The sequence below is a fragment of the Cygnus atratus genome, chromosome 5, assembly GCF_013377495.2.
Source record: "Cygnus atratus isolate AKBS03 ecotype Queensland, Australia chromosome 5, CAtr_DNAZoo_HiC_assembly, whole genome shotgun sequence".
Classification (NCBI taxonomy): domain Eukaryota; kingdom Metazoa; phylum Chordata; class Aves; order Anseriformes; family Anatidae; genus Cygnus; species Cygnus atratus.
The window spans coordinates 22,126,158-22,145,896 of record NC_066366.1 but is presented as its reverse complement, the minus strand read 5'-3'; the positions used below and the strand labels follow the sequence as shown (position 1 = coordinate 22,145,896).

Genomic DNA, 19,739 nt, shown 5'->3' with positions numbered 1-19,739 from the left:
AACACATAAGCACATAAGAAAGTCAGCTCTGCCTTTCAACAATATAAATGTAAAGTTAAGTTTTTCATATACTTTTTCCTTTTCATATACTTTTACTAAATTCTCTGCAACTGGCAGGTCACAGGCTTAATCCTTCCAGACTAGCAAATAACGAAATAGGTGATCTCCTTCAAGCACATGAGTGCACATCCCAGGCTTATCAGGCACCCGTAGAAATTCTTCAGTGAGAATGTACAATTAGTTCTCACCTCACTTGTCTCAAATAACTGTACCTAAACCTCCCCCCAAAATAAAAAAAAAACCTGCCGAAAAAATGAGAAAAAAAGAGAGGAAACAATTAAAAATAATAAAAAAAGAAACAATTCAAACAAACTGGTAAAAAGAAAGAAAAAAACTCATGAAATCATGCCAAGAAAAACAGTAGCAAGAAATAATGTTTTCCTTCTTTCATTATAGTTCTTTAAGAGAACAGGTTTCTGCACTTCAGGGTTTGTACTACTAGAGCTCTTAATATACACTGATCCTCTACCGGCAGAAAACTTCAAATTAAAAAAAAAAAGACTGTCAACAATAAATTGTGTCCCTGTTTAATGAACACTACTTAAACACCTGTTAGCTAATTTCTGTAAGAAAGCATTTCAGAGTCCAAATACTTTCATCCCTCCAGATTTTTTCTGCCTTTAGCATAACTGTACAACACACCAAAACCTTACCTCCATAAACAATTCCAAACTGTCCTGATCCCAACACCTCATCTGGGAAGATTTGGTATACAGTACTGATATCCTGTTCATGTAAACATAAGAAACATTAAGCATTGAGATACGGAAACAAAATTTGTATTTGATCTGCTTTTTCTAATGGGAAGCAGCATGCATTTACTACAGTACATTTCAAAACATATTATCTGCTAGAAACATTCACGTGAGTTTTCTTAAAAGCAGCGATGACTGCAATTGTAATATCTTCTTTGTACAACAAAGAATATCTGATCTCTCAGCAATGACACAAAAGGTATATTTATCAAGGCTTGTGATAAGCCTTACTGAATTCAACAGACAGAAATTCCATGAACTAATAACATCTAGTGCTCACTTTTCCTTTAGCCAATTAACATCCTGCAAGGATAAGTAGTTAAATTCTGCGTTAAGCTAAATCACACATATGCAATTCTTGTGTCTCAAGGAAAAGGTGCCACAAAGATGACTTTTCTCAAAAGCTAACAAAGCTAATTGTTAATTTCTACAGGATAGGTGAAAAAACAGCTGATGGAAACTCCTCTCTAACATACCTCTTTGCAAAACAGATCAATGACTTCACAAGCTTAATCATATCATTTCTAGCACAAGCATTCAGAGAACACTCACCACATTTTCTTGAACTTGGCAGTTTGACACAGAAATACTGATGGAAATATCCCCTGGGGAAGAAAGTAAAATATACTTTAGATTGCTGTGCTTTTAGTTGAAACATGTAATAATAGGAAATGACATTTACATTACATCAATATCTTCTGACAGCTGTAGAAATTGGACCAATTAGGTCAGCTTGTTCATCTACCAGCTAATATAAAATTACACCAACCGACAAATATGTGACTCGAACAGCAGACTTTTGTAGTATATTGGAACGAACAGGATTATACATTTCATTACCTTTTTTTTTCCTTTTTTTTTTTTTAATACTAGAATCTCATATTTCCCACTGATTAGCTTTCTACTTACTACTTTATTCTGTTCTATTTTGGGGCTTTATACCTTATGCAAGTAACACAACAGCAACTAGCGTAAATTCCTTTTATTTAGTGCATTTCAAAGTAATCTTTTATTTCTAGTGTCACCTACAATGTATTTGATGCTATTCAGACTAAGGCCTACACTTAATCATATTGATATGTATACTGTTAAAAGTAATAGACATTTCAACTGGCATAAGAGACATTAAAACAAGTAATGGAAATAGAAATTTGCACATGTGCTTTAACACAACAAATATCAGATCCAACTTCTAAAAATTCAAACCTTACGATGTTACCAGAACCTTTTTGAATGGCAAACCCACTGAGAAGCTCAATAAAACTGGAGAATATTTTTACTGTTACTGTAGTAAACAAAGATGCCATTTTGGGGAGGGGTTCTTTGGAGCACTGATGTGTCTATCTCCTGTCTCTGCCTAGAATCCCATTCAAGCTGACTTTTCATTTTTTTTGGTCCATACCAAGATTTCAGCCTCTTTGAAACCAGCGTCCTCTTCTATAAAGCCTGTATTACACATAGAAGAAACTTACTACTACCCATCAGTATCTTTTATGAGTAACTTCTGCTCCTTGTGACTTATTCCGTTGTCCTCTCCTTAGGAATAGATTGGTTTTGGAAGGGGAAATTTTGGTTTCATGGAGTCTTTTTATTGTTGTTGATTTATCTTCAAATGTATGCGATACTTTGTACTTACATGAAAAATAACATGGACATGCCCCCCTAAAGGAAACTTACAAGAAAGCTGGAGAGGGACTCTTTATCAGGGGTTGCAGTGACAGGGTAAGAGGTTATCTTTAAACTAAAAGAGGGTAGGTTTAGATTAGATATAAGGAAGAAATTCTTTACTATGAGGGTGGTGAGGCACTGGAACAGGTTGCCCCATCCCGGGAATTTTTGAAGACCACGCAGGATGGAGCTTTGAGCAACCTGGTCTAGTGGCAGGTGTCCCTGCCTATAGCAGGGGGGCTGGAACTGGGTGGTCTTTAAGGTCCCTTACAACCCAAACCATTCTATGATTCTACGTGTGTTACTTAGAGCAGAAGACAGAACGTCGCTACCATTCTTAGTCCCCATGAAAGCTTGTTCTAAAGGTCTCAGGTGACCTTAATTTTTGCACAGAAAAACAAACAAACAAACAAACGGGGGATAACTGCTAACTCAGAAAGAAAATTTTCAAGCTTCCCAAGAGGCAGAGACAGCTGTCAGTCCCGGTCCAGCATTTTAGGTGATTTGTTTAGCTACAATGGACTCAAACCAGGGGTACTAAGCAACTAACCTGACTGAAATGACACCCAGAATTTGACACTATTTTATGCAGGAACCTAGTCAAGAAAGCATAGGACAGAGATGATGTGAGCTGTTGTGCCTGGAGAAGTATGCCACAGTTTGTGATATTACTGTGTTTCTGAAGGGCTTGCTGTCTTGTTAGTATTTCACACTGCATTAACAGCATCCAGATGTCAAGTGCTAAAGCAAGTGTATATATACTGCAACAAAAGATCTAAACCAGCTTGTGTAGACATACCCAAATTTGCTTTACGCTGACTAGGTTCAGTACAATTAGCAAAGCAACCACAGCAGCACATACCTGGTAGTGGTGAATTGTTTGGTCTGTGCTACTTTGTTATCATGTTTGGTTTACATAATCTGTCATCTTTGGTAGAGAGTTACCCAAAGGTATGTAAATTGGAGATAAAGATATATTCAGTCCTTTTTGGTCCTGGGTTGTTATCCATGCCTTGTTGTGCTTAGAACAGCTGCTGTTCACACAAATTCATTTCATCTCAGCATGGACAATGTTTGTGGCAGTTGTACAGACAAATGTAATGAAAAAGAGCATAACATCTATGCTGCAGTGACCTGAAGAGTGAACGGCTGCTTCTGCAGATAGCTAGAAACATAAATTACAGTCACGATGGGAAAAATCTATCCATTCCTAACTGGAGCTCAGAAAACTTCACACCTCTGCACAAAGAAGCTATCATTCATGTCAGCAACACAAATATGGATGAGATGCCATAGAAATAGAACAACTATTTGCTCGCTAGCAAATCTGCACATTGTATGTTAACACAGATGACCTAGTATTAACTGGAAACACATGAATGAGAAATTGTGGCTTTTAAAATAATACACAGACAGCTGATGAGCTGTGCAATAATTCCAATATTTCCGTACAGAAGATTGAGCAATGTCATTTGTTATATGACTGTATTTATCTGAAACAGAGAAAATAAATAAACTTACTGTGTAGGCTGGGTCCCGACCCAGCGGATGCTCCTTTAGGGATGACAGGCATCAGGGCATGCTGTATTGCCATCTCCCACATTCTTGCCACGTCTATGCCAATACCACTTGTGAGAACACTGTTATTCAGTGGAACACTTGAGAGGTTTTCTATGTTTTCTCCAACATAATAGACTATATTTGCTGTGCTTATTTCAAAACAATGAGGATTGGCTCCTTGAGGCAGTAAAGTGAAAGTTTTTGCAGGTTCCAGAGAGAAAATTTCAGACAATGGAATTTCCTAAAATGAAAATATATATATATATTTATTTTCTGTGTAAAGATCATCAACACATAAAACTAAAAAATGAACTAATTTATGATATTAGCTATTGCTTTTAACCACATGCTTCTTGTGCAAACAAAAAGGCTCTTGTAACCTGAAACTCTCTGAAACGGAGGCCTGTTGATGGCAAAATATCAAACATTTCTTTCCAAGACCAAACAGAACTTCAATTATTTAAACTTAGCAAAGAGAGGAGTGAGGTGCCATTAGAAAAGAGCACCAACAGACCTCCACTAGAAAATTGAACCCTGCTTCCTTCTATATAAAATATAAAATATTTTAATATTATAAATTTCTAAATAAAATCTATTTGCAAATAAGTCTATTAAGAAAAGCAGAAAAAATCTATTTTAACATTAAGACTGCAAATCCACCTTTCACACAGGCATTAACTTAATTGTTTCATCTTGAATAAGACTTAAGGATCCATTTTACTAACAAATTTCTCTGAGAGGAAGCCACATGAAAGAAATATTTGGCATTATCAAAAACTACTGCAATAACATCTAAGGAGTTTAACTGCCTCAGGTGAAAGTACATGAGCATTAAAATAATCTTTTACAATTTGAATCATAACATTATGTCCAAAGGGCTGAATTAAAATAGTATGTACTACACCGAATTGTTTGGAAAGAATTTATATAATGAATGACAGAGTATCAGATGAGTTTCTTGGCAGAATCTGTCACTGGCACTGAATTGCCCCTGTATAAAAACCTTACATTTCCATAACATGTATTTTACCAGTCATTGTTAGCTGACACCTTTTTGATCTGAGACTTGTTTGTGAAATGCAAAATATATGTAAGTAATGAAAACAAACATAGTTCAAAGTTATACTGCTAATGTGCTTTTAGTATTTATTAATTCAGCAATTCACTCTAATCATTAAACATTAGAAAAGTAGATTGAAAAACATGCCTTACCTTGTAATATTTGCTTCCAGTATCATTTTGAAAAAGTGTAATGCATTTGCTGTCCAGTCTCCAGTAGTGTCGCTTCCTCTGCAATGAAAAATAGGGGAAAAATCTTTCTAAAAGTTTTCAAGAAAATTAAAGAAATACTAATTTCTCAAAAGAATCACTTCCAAAACATTTCATTTACGTCTGAAGGGATGAATTGTAAAGGATAAAGTTTCCTTTGCTGTCACATGATTTTTATGATGACTTTAGATTTAAGATTTATAGGTACACCTTTTGTTGTTTTAATAATAATGTAGCTGTGTTCAAGTCATCCAAGATTTGAAAACTTAACATGTCACTTTAATGTCTGGGTTACACTCCACACAATTTGCTACAGGTGTGTTGCTAAAATAATTCAACTTTCTTTTTTTATCAGTCATAACACCCCGTCTCACCTTAGAAGGCCACATATTGACACTTTGATTCTTGTTTTAGCACAAAATAACTGTTTTTTTTTAATGATACATTTATTTTACAAAAGCCTCATTTCACATAACAGTAAGATATCTAGGAGACTGCAATTGGAAGATAAAGATACTTTCCAGAACCTCTACGGTGTTAAGATTTTGTTCTTTCTTCAGAATGTCTTCACATTTGGCTGACAATAATGCAACTGACAGATGCAGATACTTTTTTGTGTTTTAACTGTCTCCTGGTATGATGAAGTGACTGACTTACAAGCATTGCCAGTCCTCAATTATGGGAGTTAGGACTTCAGGAATCATAAATACTGTAAAAATGCCTTATGTGAGTGACTTTAAATTATCAAAGTATTGTTAGGATCTGAATGTGTACTATCATATAGTATGTAGTGTAAGACAGGCCTTCCTTAACATTTCTTACCAGTGTATCCTTGCTTGTATAGTGAACCATCCAACCCTCCTTCATTACTGTGCTACTTCTCCTTTTTGTGTGCTTCACAGATTGTACCACTCTCATTAATGGAATGTTGTTGCTGGTTGAAGGGCTTAAGAATAAATCAACAAAGGCTTTTAAAAAGAAGACAATTTTAGACAAAGAGAGAAAAAAATCTTCCAATTCAGAATGAATATATATATATATATGATAACCACATTTACAATTATAGTCACTAACAGACCTGGACTAGACACAACTTTTTTTTGTCATTCCAAGTATCTTAAGATTACAAAGAAAAAAACTTGTAATGCCACAATAGGAGAAGGCTTACACACACAACACACATAAAATATTCTGAAAGATGAGCTATGATGATGGGCAAATGACTAGGGCCTCAACTAGGGTGTGGGAGACATAGCTCAAGTCTGTGCTATGCATGATTCAAACCTGCACTTGATCTTGAATATCTCATAACCTAAGTAAACATTGTCCATCAGATTACCACCCTGTGATCTTTCTTGGGTTCAAACACACAATGGAGTTATGACAGTTTAGAGTAGAAAATGTGTCAGCTGACTAGCTGTGTATATACTGGCAGGGCATAGTAGAGACTCTGCTGGAACCTCTCAGAGAAAGAGGTTTAAGACAACAATGTTGTCGTTGAGGGTTAAAGCAAAGTCCCACTGCCCTGCACTTGGGTATGCACCCTGAAAACTTCCAGTGCTCAGCACAGTAACTCAGGAAGGCCTGGGAACTTGACAGTATGCGTGATAGTAAAAGCAGATAAATAGTGGAATATCTAGTTGGAGAGGTTTAAGAAGTAGCCAAGCCCATCTTCCCACTTTTCTTGATGTTGGAGTTAACCATTCCAAGACCAAACTCTGCATAACGGATCATCTGCTTCATCATCTGCTTCAATCCTAAACTTAAATGCTTAGTCATTTCCAGCAGAAATTCAAACTGAGATGCTGCATCCTACATGAAAACAGAGCACTGAGAGCACATACAGTCTGCCCAGCTGGCAGAGCCACTGGTGCAACAATTCCGGCAAAAAAAGGGCAGAAACCACCTAGGAGAAGAATATCTTAAGCTTCCACAACTGTTCTGATTGTGAATATATGCAGATGGCCCCCCTTCGCTGTAATGAATCCTGGAAATATGAAGCATTTTATGAATCAGCAGTTTCCAACTAAAATGCAAAGTGTCTTGTCTTAAAGTTTCATTAAGACTCTAATTAACATACCTTTTTGCCTAAAAATGATCAAATGAAATGCAGTCGCTGTATAACTATTCTTGTCTCTACTGACAAGAGATTTCCTTTTTTTATTTGCCTTTTACAGATCCCTTAAAAATAATCCATGGACATGGAGACTACCCTTACAAATAATTTTTGGAAAGTATTACTGGAAGTACAGGGATGCCCCTCAAGTAAGGAAAACAATGTACCTTGGTCATCAATTTTTAAATTATTTATAATTCAGTATCTATATTTCAGAGAACCTTCAATGTTGTCCATTTAATATAACTTAGACAATTCAAAATTATATATGACACTGACTTTGTGAAATAAGCATAGACATATTCAGGTAATTCAATTTGTCTATATACATAGTATCTATGCAGATGAATATGACAGTAGGAATAACAGTTCAATGCTGTTGATAAGGGCTTTAAACTAAAAGAGTTTAGCTATGTTAAGTTAAACTTAAATTCCAGTTTGTCAAACTTTCCTTCTTCCTGAAGATACCTAAAAATGCAAACAATATAGCTAGAGTCAATTATAACAGTCACTTATACAAGGTTATTAATTATTTTATTTTATTTTATTTAAATGACCAAGTATTGCACTTCCAGCTGGGGAAAATAAAAACATTTTAATTTTTTTCTCTATTGCTCATGTACAAATGAAGTTTCACAACTTAATTTTCACAAGAGAAACAAACACTTGTGTATCACAAAATCACAGAATCATCTAGGTTGGAAGAGACCTCCAAGATCATCTAGTCCAACCTCTGACCTAATACTAACAAGTCCTCCCCTAAACCATATCACTAAGCTCTAAATCTAAACGTCTTTTCGCTTACTACTTCAACTCGACAATAATGCTTAAGTTCCTTTTAAAATCCTAATGCATATATTCAGAAAAGTAATGTCATTGCAATTTCAGAACCATCACATATCACTAGCTCTCTCAATGTTGAAGGAGCAAGAATAGGGTCCATTTAGATTTCTCTTTGAGTCCTAGACATTATATAAATAAATACAGAAGAAGATGGAAGGTTCACCTGATCATCCTGTTAGACTCATCATGATCTGGATCAGGATCCTGCATTTCTCCATTGTCACTATGGCATCCTGTCATTGATATCTCAGAATCATGAGCCATAGATTCTTCCATGTCATCTATAAAACTGCTGTTTCTTTCACTGTCATTGTCATCACTCCCTTCTTCCATGACCACGTCAGACTCAGCCCCAGGACTAAGGAGATCTGGAATATTATTTCTGAAATTAATATCTGAAAACATACAATATTCCAATTGCAACAATCTAACACTTCTCAAGCTTCCACAAAAATCAGGTTATCTTTGGAACTCTATTGCCTGGGCCTCTCTCTACTCAGTGCGTACTGGCAAAGCATGGTCTTTAACCAGCAATTTAGAAAATCACTACAGAAAAATGGAAACACATCAAACTGGAGTATTTTCAGAAATACAACTTTCTGTAAAAAACTGCCAAGGTCATGGCATAATTCCTTATTAATAGATTTCTATTCAAATATTCTATACTCATGAGTGTGCAGCTTGTATGGTGTGCACTGACTTGATGGCTGTCGGCAGGCTACAGCTGCAAACTGATGTTAGAAGAGCAGAAATTTCAAACTACAAGTTTTGTAATACAATGATGACATGCTCATGAACTACTGAAATAACTCCCAAGACAATTACTTATAATATAAATTATTTATTTTGGGGGAAAAAAAAATTCCTTTGTAGTAGTCTTCTCTGCGAAGGCTGCACAATACAGCACTGCAATCCATTCTAACGAAATAACATTCCCCACCTTTAAAAAGGAAATATTTAATAAATATTGAATAGTTCTATAGAAGATAGCACAGAAAAAATATGATGTTTTAGGATTTAACTTATTTGACTATGGCACATAGTATTAACAGTATTAATAACTGTTATTTCAGCTGTAAATTATTTCTGCTCTTATTTAAATAACGTTAAACTTTCCAATTTCATGATCAGATAAGCCTAACCAAATTCAAAGTAAGAAATAACTTTTTACTGCTGCTTGTGAATGGATTAAGAAGACAGAAAAGGATAAAACTTTATTTACTTATCAAAGGGCTTAATTATTAAAAAAAAAAAAAGCAAACAAAAAAAAAAATTACCAAAAAAAGAAAAAGTCACAATCATCAGTCCTGCCAGACAGGAAACAGAGCATTAATTTTTCTGGGATGTTTGCAGTGGTTCAGGACCCACTCAGGACAGCAGTTCAAAGTAAGATGAAATCACATGGAAGACACCAAATGTTTTCATTGAGAAACTTTCACCTAATTCTGTGGAGGAAGGTTTCTTGACAGTCCAAATTGAGGATGCCCCAAAAGAAAAAGAACAATGAAATGGTTGGCAGAAAAATGTTTTGAACTGATTGTATTTCACTAGAATTGGAAGTGCATGGCTGAAACATTTTAGTCTGAACATGTTTAGATATAAGTTACTGATGTGTGACTAAGAGACACATTAGACTTCATTTCTAGCTGAAACAGTCATCCAGTCATGAATGACACTTTACAGTTCAGGGCTCTCTTTTTGCTATTCCTACAGCATGGTTTTTATCTCTATTTTTAATAAACCCACAGTCAGTTAAAAATAACCGCCCACATTTAGTGTTTAATGTGTTTATTAATGAGACCATACTTGGAATTTTATTGCTTCAGCTCTTCCTTCACTTACTATTTTGGGGAAGATGCATCACACAGCAGATGGACAGAGTGACAGTTACTTTATTTTATTTATTAAGACGGAAATTAATGTGAACCAAATTTCTGTGAAAATAGAAATGAGATACCAGGATGAAATTGCCTCTGACAATCCTGATGACCCCATATCAGTCATTTATACACACAATTAAGAGTTACACTATAGCACCATAGATAACATATTAGATATATCATTTGATGAGGAAAAGCCGAATTCTATAAATTTTAAGATGTAGAGTTCCAAGGGCCTAAGTACTAATTCTGCAGAACTGCACAAAAGAAAGCTTAACACTTGGCTTAACACTTTCTAAAATACTGCTTGGAGTAAGTGTTCTCACCCCAACTGGCTTTAAACAAGCTTTCCTCACTCAGCTCTTCCTCAAAGAAACCACTACTTCTCATCAGACCATCATCAGATTCATAGGTAGGAGACAAGCAAACAAAAGCAACATGTCACTTGTAGGGCAAAGACAGGGATAGGGTAAAGAGGTTGTGTTGGAGGGATAAAGTACAGCTGCCTGAGATGAAAGGTAGGAATGCTAAGGAGTGAAACAGAAACAAATGTAAATCTTGTTCATTTAGTTTGGCTGTCCAGAAATAAGTCTTGCCTTTCCATCTTAACGCTTTTGATCAATCCTGTTTTGCACTGCTCTCAGACTGCACCTCAAATGTATGCAGTAGAAATTTTATCATTTATAGGCAAACTTAGTGACTTTGACTGCAAATCTCTGTGCTTACAATTATTTGCAAAGTCAAAAAATAGAGACTGGGTTGAAAAATGTATTAAAATGATTTTTTAAACCTACTTAAGATATCTATGGTCCATACTGTTATCAATGAATTTAACATATCTTGGTATATTTTTAGTTCTTGGATTTGAAAGTCAGTCTACATCCTTCCATAAACATCAGCACTTGCACTCCTGAAGAAACAGTTATGTATGGACAGGTATAAATGGTGTAAAACATGCTGTAAGAGTGCCATACCAACCTTTCAGAAAATTATGCACCTTATCACGTTTCAACTTGGGATACTTGGCATCTAAAATGTTTTTGCCTACGCTGTCATTAAACAGAAAAACTTTGTAATAATACTGTCATGCACTATGAAAAATATTAATTATCACTCCTAATTTTGTAAATTCTTGATATATTTTCAATAAATTAGATAACTGATTTAAAGTTTGAAAAATGATATCTAATAAGGCAATATTTCATTAACCTTAGAAGCAGTTTAGGCTGACAATATGGGGTAATATGCATTAGACACTGAATACTTTACCACACTTCTCATTCCCTTATCACATAGAAAAGTGACATTTCCAAGGCAATCAACAACTCATCTACAACCACCCTTTTTTCTCCAGTAGCGTCTGTCAAACCTAGCCATATATTCCTATACTTGACACAAAACCGACAGCACATGTATTGGAAATTCAGCAGATAATCAAGCTTTCATTTCTAGCAACTGATACAGACTTTATCCCAACAGGAAGCAGTGGATTTTTTTCATGGAGGGCCTTCCCAGTTCCTCCGGGTATGCGTTTCCTTCTCAGGAATATTATCCTAAAACAAACACTTTTTCCCTTCCCAGATTAAAAAAAAAAAAAAGTGTTTGTATCTGCCAGGTAAATGCCAATGTCTAATACATGTTCCTTTTTTCGGTTTACTTTGGCATTCTGCAGGCCATGATCACCCAGACATTTTGCTGCTGAAGCCACCTCTGTGGCACAGCTGAGCCTGCCTTTTAGTGCTATATATTTTGAAGATACATGCTCCAAGTTGATGATGTATGAACCATTAATAGGGTTCCCCCCACACTTCATCTTCAATACACAACAGAAATATCGCAGAGGAAAGGCCACTCCCAAGCAATGGAAAAACATGTCTTTGCACACGTCAGTTTTACACTTCCCTTTATTTTGCTGGTGGCTTAAACAATGACAGAAACAATTCTTAAGGCGACTTACCTCCATTAATGGCAACTTCCCCCAGGCAGTTATTTGGCACTTTAGGAGCACAGCGCTTGTGACAGTTGAACCTACAGTCTTGCAAGAAAAAAAAAAGAATACAGCAAAATTATTTCTCTTTTTCGGTGCCACAATTACAATTTTTTCCTGCTATCCAACCTCTAAATGTCAAGCCCTATTATTTCACTAACATAAAGTTAACTTAATGCGTCCAGAGAGCACTAGCCTGGCCGCACGCCATTTGCCAGTGGAACCAACAGCATAAACACACCAGCAGCTTCCCTGTGGGGAAAGGAAAGCAGCACTCACAGCAATGGGCGGCAGGCCTTCGCTGCACCAAATGCATGCATCTCAGGGAGCAAGCTGGAGACCTGTGCACTTGGCTCAAAAGCCAGAGTTGCTTTTCCAATACAAGAAGCAGATCAGGCTACAGCATATCAACTGCAGCTCAGAAGTTTGACTATGTATCAAACACTGAAGGCTGAAAATTGAAGCAGCAGAATCCTAAGCAACAATCATAAGCGAGAAGTATTTGTTTACATCACAAAATGAATTCTAAACAGCTTTAAGTGGAGGGTTCCTTTAATACCTCCCTCATTTTCCAGATATTTTAACTTTACTCTACTTTTCTTTTTTTCACATCTGTAAACGGCACTTTACTAGATGTCTTTTCAACTATTTTCTTTTGGCTTATGGAACACATTTTACTTAAATTAAGAGCTGTAACCTATTAACACAGCTGGAAAACCACAGTCAGGAAGGAAGGAATATACTAGGGATGTCTATATCCTTGTAATTATTTAACTTCAGAGTGATTCAAAAACCAACTGAGGTACAGCAGTGCCCAACTGTTGGCAAAGATATATATTTTTGAATCTGGTTAATATTTGCTTATGACACTGAGATTCAAACCAAACTGAAACAGGTGATGCCTTTATACAGATTTTGCTTGAGCTAAATCACATCAGAATCACTTAAGTGAAATGAATTTAACTTCAAACTTTTGCAGGGTATTCAAGGAAGCAACACAAACTACATTGACTCATTTTATGAAAGTTATTGCTTATTTTAATAGAGAGAAGGTGATTTTAAGGATCTGTTGATCAACATTATTTAACATTGTAGTATACAAAATGCTTTGTATTTGTGGGCACTCTCGTTGGTTAAGGTAAGCCAGTAGTCTAGGCTACATTCCAAATGGCCTCATTCACTTTGGCACCTGCTAAGGTATAGCTACATGAGACTCGAGAGCATGTAGGTAAGAATGCATTAAAAAACCGTGTTCTTAAGTTCTCATATAAACTCATCCTGTTTAATTTCCCTTAGAACTCCCTCAAAACTTTGAACTGCTAAGACTCATGCACATGCTTCAAGCATAAAATCTTGCAGATTGAAAACAATGAAGATTGAGAATACGCTACTATGTGTTAACTATTCAGCTGTCACTGCCTGTGAGCACACTCTCACCTAGTGCCAAGATAATCCACACCTGATTGACAAAGATGTGAGCTACCTCAGCTATACCACAGGGTAATAATGAATAGGCAATGAATAGGCATGCAGCCAGCTCCTGTAGAACAATTATTGCAATTCTCATCCCAGCTTAATCCAATATAATTGCTCATTTGCCTACATCTAGACAGTTTGGTGAAAAAATCCTGAGTAAGGCTATACAGTAACTACTCAAATGCTAATTTATTAATTTTATTATGCTTAGCTTTTACGTTCCTAAAGGGAGTTTACTTACCTTTGCACTGCAAACCCTGTCTAAAAAGCCCTTTGAGAAGCTTCTTACAGTACTGGCAAACTGTTGGCCGTGTGTAAGAGTGAATGACAAAAGTGTGAGGCACTTTAACCTTGGAAAGTAAGATCTTGTCAAGCTGAATAGGTCGTCCAATGTAGGACTGTGAATTTGATCTCTTCTCTCTCCCGGTGAATGATTCTGATGGTGTCTTTTGCTGTGAAATACATAAAAAGGGTATTTCAAATAATCATGATTTATTAATTGTTAAAAGAATATCATACTCACATGTGCCTTAAAAATGGTATGTCATCTGTCATAAAAAGCAATGTAATTACTTTTAAACACTAATAGAACATGCAACATACCCCTCTCTTTAAGACTGCTTTTGAAAAATTGGAATGGTATCAAACAATATTTTTGCTAACACTAGTGCCATACTAGTGCCATACATTTCACAATGTGGATGAAACAGTTTTGTTTTGTTTTGTTTTTAAAAACTGATTTTGATCAAAATGAAAAAAAGATTCATTAAAAAATTCTCAGAAAAGCATTTTGTGTTCTCATAAAAGCAAGAGGCATTTCTTTCCCTTTTTCCCATTTTCTGTTTTATATCAAAGTCAACTTTGAAAGGATGTACTTTTGTACAAACATTAAGAAAATTATTATCTTGATCTATATGCATGCAGGTTTTTGATAGAAAGCAGATTAGTATTTTCCATCACCTTTATTTATAATGTTTGCTATCACTAACCTTACCACATTCAAATTATGCACAATAGATCAGAACAGGTATTTAGATGTCACTATATAGATATGTATGAATTGAGACACACTGTGTCTAAGGAATGGAATCAATAGAATTCCTGAAAGAAATGAGTTATCTTATTTTCTCTGCTAAATTTATTTAGATGTAAATATGGCAATTACCCCAGAAAATAACTGACCCAGAAAACTACTTTCTCCCAAGAATTGTCCTTGAGAAACAGACTACACCCACATGGAAAAGAAAAAAGAAAGTGACAAGATGCAACTTGATCATTTAAAACTTAGTATCTTCTTGCCACCATATGCAAATAATCTCGTAACTGAAGGGTAGAAAATGAGTCATTCTCTGTTGAGCCTCCACTGTTCAAAGGTTGTACTAGCTGAAGCTTCAGATTGGCCTAACTTGAAAAACTGTTTTGTTTAAAACTAATAACTATAGGAAAGCTATAGGAAATTCTGCATCTGAAGAGACTGATTGAATATTATTTCCTGGTCACCAAAATATAAAAATACATTTCTTTATGCTTCTGTCTGAGAATCTTGGAGTAAAGAGAAATATGAAGGTCATTTTGATGGTAGAAGAACCTAAGGAGCAATTCTAGGCTTGCCTTCACAGTGTATTTGACATAGAAATAAATATATAAATAAATAAATACATAAGTTTCTTCCTTCCAAAAACTAGAAAGGTTTCTTACTGTAAAGACATTTTTTTTTCTTTCGGCTATGCTTCAGAACTGCCTGTCTAGTATACGCAATAGATTTACTGACCATTAGAGCTTCCTTGCTAATTGATAACAATGCCAACATCACATGCTTATTCAGTGTATAAATGCAGGCCTGTCAAGTCAAGGAGAAATATGCAAAATACGTTCTATGAACCACGTACATGTGATCACTGCAAACAAGTTAGTTTGAAACAGGTATGAGAAAGCATCTCTTTTTCTTTACTACAAATAAAAGTGGAAAAATACAAGTACATGCTTTGATATTATGTGTTTACTTCCAGAGTTTTAGATCTCCTTTTGCTGTAAAGCAGCTGTGCATATGAAAAAACTAGACTCAGTTTAGGATTAAAACTATTTAGTATTGATCAGTGAGTAATATCATTTGCCTAATGCTTTCAAGGCAGATTGCATTAAGTCATATGAAGGCAATGTGAACAGGGCTTTGGGAGGGAGAGGAAGGAGGAGGGAGGAAGAAGCCCAACAGGAAGGAAATGGGCCCACTTGCACAGCACAACCTGCATTGCTCGGCTTGTGCAAACCACCTGCAAATGACAGCCCTCAGAACTTGTAGATGGGACAGAGCCCACAAGAGGAGCTCAATCCTCTCGATATTTGTATGTAAGGACAAATAGGACAGTTTTGGTACAGACTGATCCCACTTCAGTCTTAGTGCAGTGCCATACCACAGGCAACATGAGCCTCTGCTTCTGCTCAGCAGCAAGGGAATGGAAGCTGGGGGACAGTCAACACACGGGACACTCTACACCTCGGGGTGACTGACCAGTTAGGAGGAGGACTGTCTCTTCCAATTTGTCAGTGATGAGCTTCTCCTCCCATTACTTTCCAAAACTCCTGTCAATATGCCTTAACTTTAAGTTACAGCACTCCCAGCATCAGGCAGACACCATAAGTTAAAATCCCAGAAAGAAAGGAAAACAGGAACTACACCATTTTCACCAAAAAAGCAAGAATCTCTTGCACAGAGCACCTTCTTTTTCAGCTGGTGTGCCTGGTTTGTTAGAAAGATAAATTAGTTTTTCCTGGTAGCCAGCCAGACTACTGACTCAGCAACTCTGGAAACTTCCCAGGAAATGATTGCTTAACTGGATTACACCATGGAAACTAACAGCCTGCACTGCTCCAAACACTAAACAGTCCTTCTAACAATCGTCTTAGCAAGGCAATTTTAACAGATCAGAATATTATTTTCAAATTTACAACAAACACAAAGGAACATATGCTAATATTTAACTGTATGGATGTCCAACCAAGCCACTGAAACTGATCATATCCAGAGACTTACATTTAATTATGTCTTAAATAATGAGAATATCAAATAGAATCCAGTGCCTGCATATTACTCTTAGGTGAGGGGGGAAGAAGGCCTTTTTCAAGAAAGAAGAGGTGCCAAGCTGTTCCCCAGCGAACATGGGGCATTCTACATATCCCTTACTTTTATTAGCTGATGACTCACCCCTCAATCTTGTTCTATTTCTTCAGATTTTTGGAACATACTCGTGGTTTAGTTGTTGGGCTTTATTAAAACCTACTGAAGAACACAACTGTTTGCCTACAGTAGGCAGAAGCACAAAGTCATTGTGCAGAATCACGTCATCACAGGACGGAGACAATTCTCCACATATCTCCTACCCCAAAGGTAAAAAGCACTCAGCAGGAAATCCTGCCTGCCTGTCTTTTTACCTTGTCCAAATCCATTGCAAAATACAATTAAGAAACTGGAGTAAATACCAATTCTCTGCCAAAGCATTCCACTGTTGTCTACCTGGGTGAGTCCAACTGTTTTCTAGAACCACTTCTAGCACCCCTCTCAGACACAGAAATCAAAGAAATGTTGGGGAGATGTGAAGGGACTAACGGGAAGCAATCAAGCTGACTGCAGAATTGGCCTATTGGGAGCAAAGACAAGTAACAGCCCTGCAATCCAACTGCGTAGAGCAGCCTAAATATAAAAGATACTGCTGTTTTCCTGACTTATTTTAAAAAGTTTCAACAGTCCTACCAAAAAATGTCCCAGTGATTCTGGCAAAACTTCACTGAAGAGCTTCACATGCTATAGCAGCCAGGAAAAAAAATATATATATATTTGTTTTTTTGACATTTGATCACCTTTTTAAATTATGCTTATGGAAAGACATTCAAATAAGTAAACTTCACCTGAAACAAATTCTTCAAAACTGTTCACAAACAAATTCTAATCTTTTGCAGGCTCAGTATCTAAAAAGCATGGTGACATTATCCCTGTATATAACACTGAGATGGCCAACAAAAACTGCACAGGTATTTCTATAGTGTGCTTGCCTTAACAAAAGAAAAAAAATGCCTAGTTTATTTATATATTTGGACAACTGAGAAAAGTGATGTATATTATAACAAAACCAACAAAATTATAAGTGGCCTCACAAAGTTTCATTTTCTGTGTTGAAGTATACTTGCTGAAAAATGCATTTCCTTCCTGTATTGAAGGCAGAAGATAAAGACTTAATATGTTCATATACAAATTTTTCACAGGAAATTACTGTCTTATGAGGTGCTGTCTATCTATGTCACCACAGGAACTATGTTTTTATGTTTTTTGCTGCAAAGCAAATGTTGACTTTAACAAATTAAACTATGTGACTGTAATTAAGTAAATTCAAGGAAACAAATCTTCAATTAAATATACTGAAATACCACACTTAGAATGCAATCAACTGTGTTGTCTTTTGAGGCTTCTTGCACTCTTCTCTTTAACTCAAGTGTATGATTTAATCCTACAAGCATCCCAGTTAGACAGTTATGGTCTGAAAAACACTTCAACATTAAATGTGTAAACACATCAAAGAACTGACTTCAGTACAAACTGTTAATATTAAAGTATCCACAGATGAAATTATTATGTATCCTGTTCCTCCTGCTCAGACATCAACACCAGCAAACAGTGGTCTGTAACCTGCCTTATTCTGTGAAGTAACAAAAAAAAGATTATTGGGTTTCAGCTGTAGTTAGCAGACTACACTAACTTCTCAGACAGAGTTGGGCATTTCCCAAAACAAAAGCCCTTTGTTGACAAAGGAGTTGTTAGTGCCTGCAGGGCTATTTGGGCTTATATGCAGCTAATCTTTTTTCCTGCATCTTAACAATTTTTTTTACAATATTAGGTTTAATCTTCTATTACGTACTCCTTAATTTTAAGTAGAATAATTGTAAGTAATACATTATTTTAATGAAACTACCTTGCACTACTAGAATGCCCACATTTTAAGCCAGACTCAGCAGCACAGTCATGCTTACAGCATAGAACTAAGAGTTTAAAAAAAAAAAAAAGGCAAAATTCATACCCTGATATAAAAGTGGTATAACCACTATATAATAATAAAAAATATTGAAAAAAAAACCACCAACTATATAATAGAAAACCCTTCAGGGAATCATTGTACAATTCTGGTTCATACCATCATGTACAAATATTAGCAGGTTTTTTTCAATGTCTGTGTAAACATGGCCCATTTGACATTGACTCCATTCCATCCTTAACACATCAAGGATAACCTGCAGGACTGTGTAATGAACAGCCACTGGTTTGGAAAAAGATTCAGCAATGGACAGAGAAGGTCTAGACAAACCAGCTTGGTGAAGTTTGATTGGGGACAGTAGGATGTTACCAATACAGAAAACAAAAGTTTCATATTAGAAGGAAAAGCACCATTGAACATATTTGGGAAAGGTAAAATCAAGAAAAAAGATTGCGCTGACTGCCTCTGTTACTCAGACTATAATCTGCATGTAAGGATCTTGTACCATTTCAGAAGATCCAGTGCCAACATGTGGAATAGTTCAGAGATGCTAGGAAAGTAAAATGTGTGCTGCAGGGTTTGCCTTTTTGCCTTTTTTTTTTTTTTAATTTTAGGTACGTGTGAACCCTTGTGTTAGTACTTAGAAACTATGAAAAACTAGCTTTGAGTGTATGTTTGCTTACGCATACCATACGCTCCTCAAAAATTCCTACTGCCACAGCATTTACAAGTCCTCACTTTAAGCTGTGGAGACTTATATGAAGTCTGACAAGCTGACAACTATCAGCCCAGGCTCCCAGGGGTAGGTTCTGGACCCTGTTCAGATTCCTCAGGCTTAAAGCACTCTGCACTCAGCAGCTGGGTCTGCTCCCAGCGGTGGGTGAGCTGCCAGCACAGGAGGAGGGGGAGATGTACAAAGCTTCACTAAATCTTTAAAAGTTCAGAGCTGTCCCAAGATTTGCATGTCTTTCCTAAAAACAAAAGAGGGGATTTAAGAACAAGTGGCAATTCTCTGAGGACAAGAACAACCTGAACCTCTAACCTCTTCCAAGCTGAAGAATCCCATAAAACTTTTCCAGGGGATCACAAAAGGTTGCATTCAAA

General features: G+C 36.2%; 1 protein-coding gene across 2 annotated transcripts in view; it reads right to left on the bottom strand.

Moving 5' to 3' along the window:
• PRKD1 (protein kinase D1) overlaps nucleotides 1-19,739 on the bottom strand; it is a 131,780-nt gene that overhangs the window by 14,577 nt on the left and 97,464 nt on the right. For both annotated transcript variants that reach the window (XM_035552133.2, XM_035552131.1), the window contains 8 exons: nucleotides 13,856-14,066; nucleotides 12,109-12,186; nucleotides 8,435-8,639; nucleotides 6,135-6,258; nucleotides 5,256-5,333; nucleotides 4,005-4,284; nucleotides 1,368-1,420; nucleotides 714-786 (listed from right to left, as the gene is read on the bottom strand). In XM_035552133.2, the coding sequence (XP_035408026.1) occupies nucleotides 714-786; nucleotides 1,368-1,420; nucleotides 4,005-4,284; nucleotides 5,256-5,333; nucleotides 6,135-6,258; nucleotides 8,435-8,639; nucleotides 12,109-12,186; nucleotides 13,856-14,066 (1,102 nt within the window). The remainder of the gene's footprint in view (nucleotides 1-713; nucleotides 787-1,367; nucleotides 1,421-4,004; nucleotides 4,285-5,255; nucleotides 5,334-6,134; nucleotides 6,259-8,434; nucleotides 8,640-12,108; nucleotides 12,187-13,855; nucleotides 14,067-19,739) is intronic.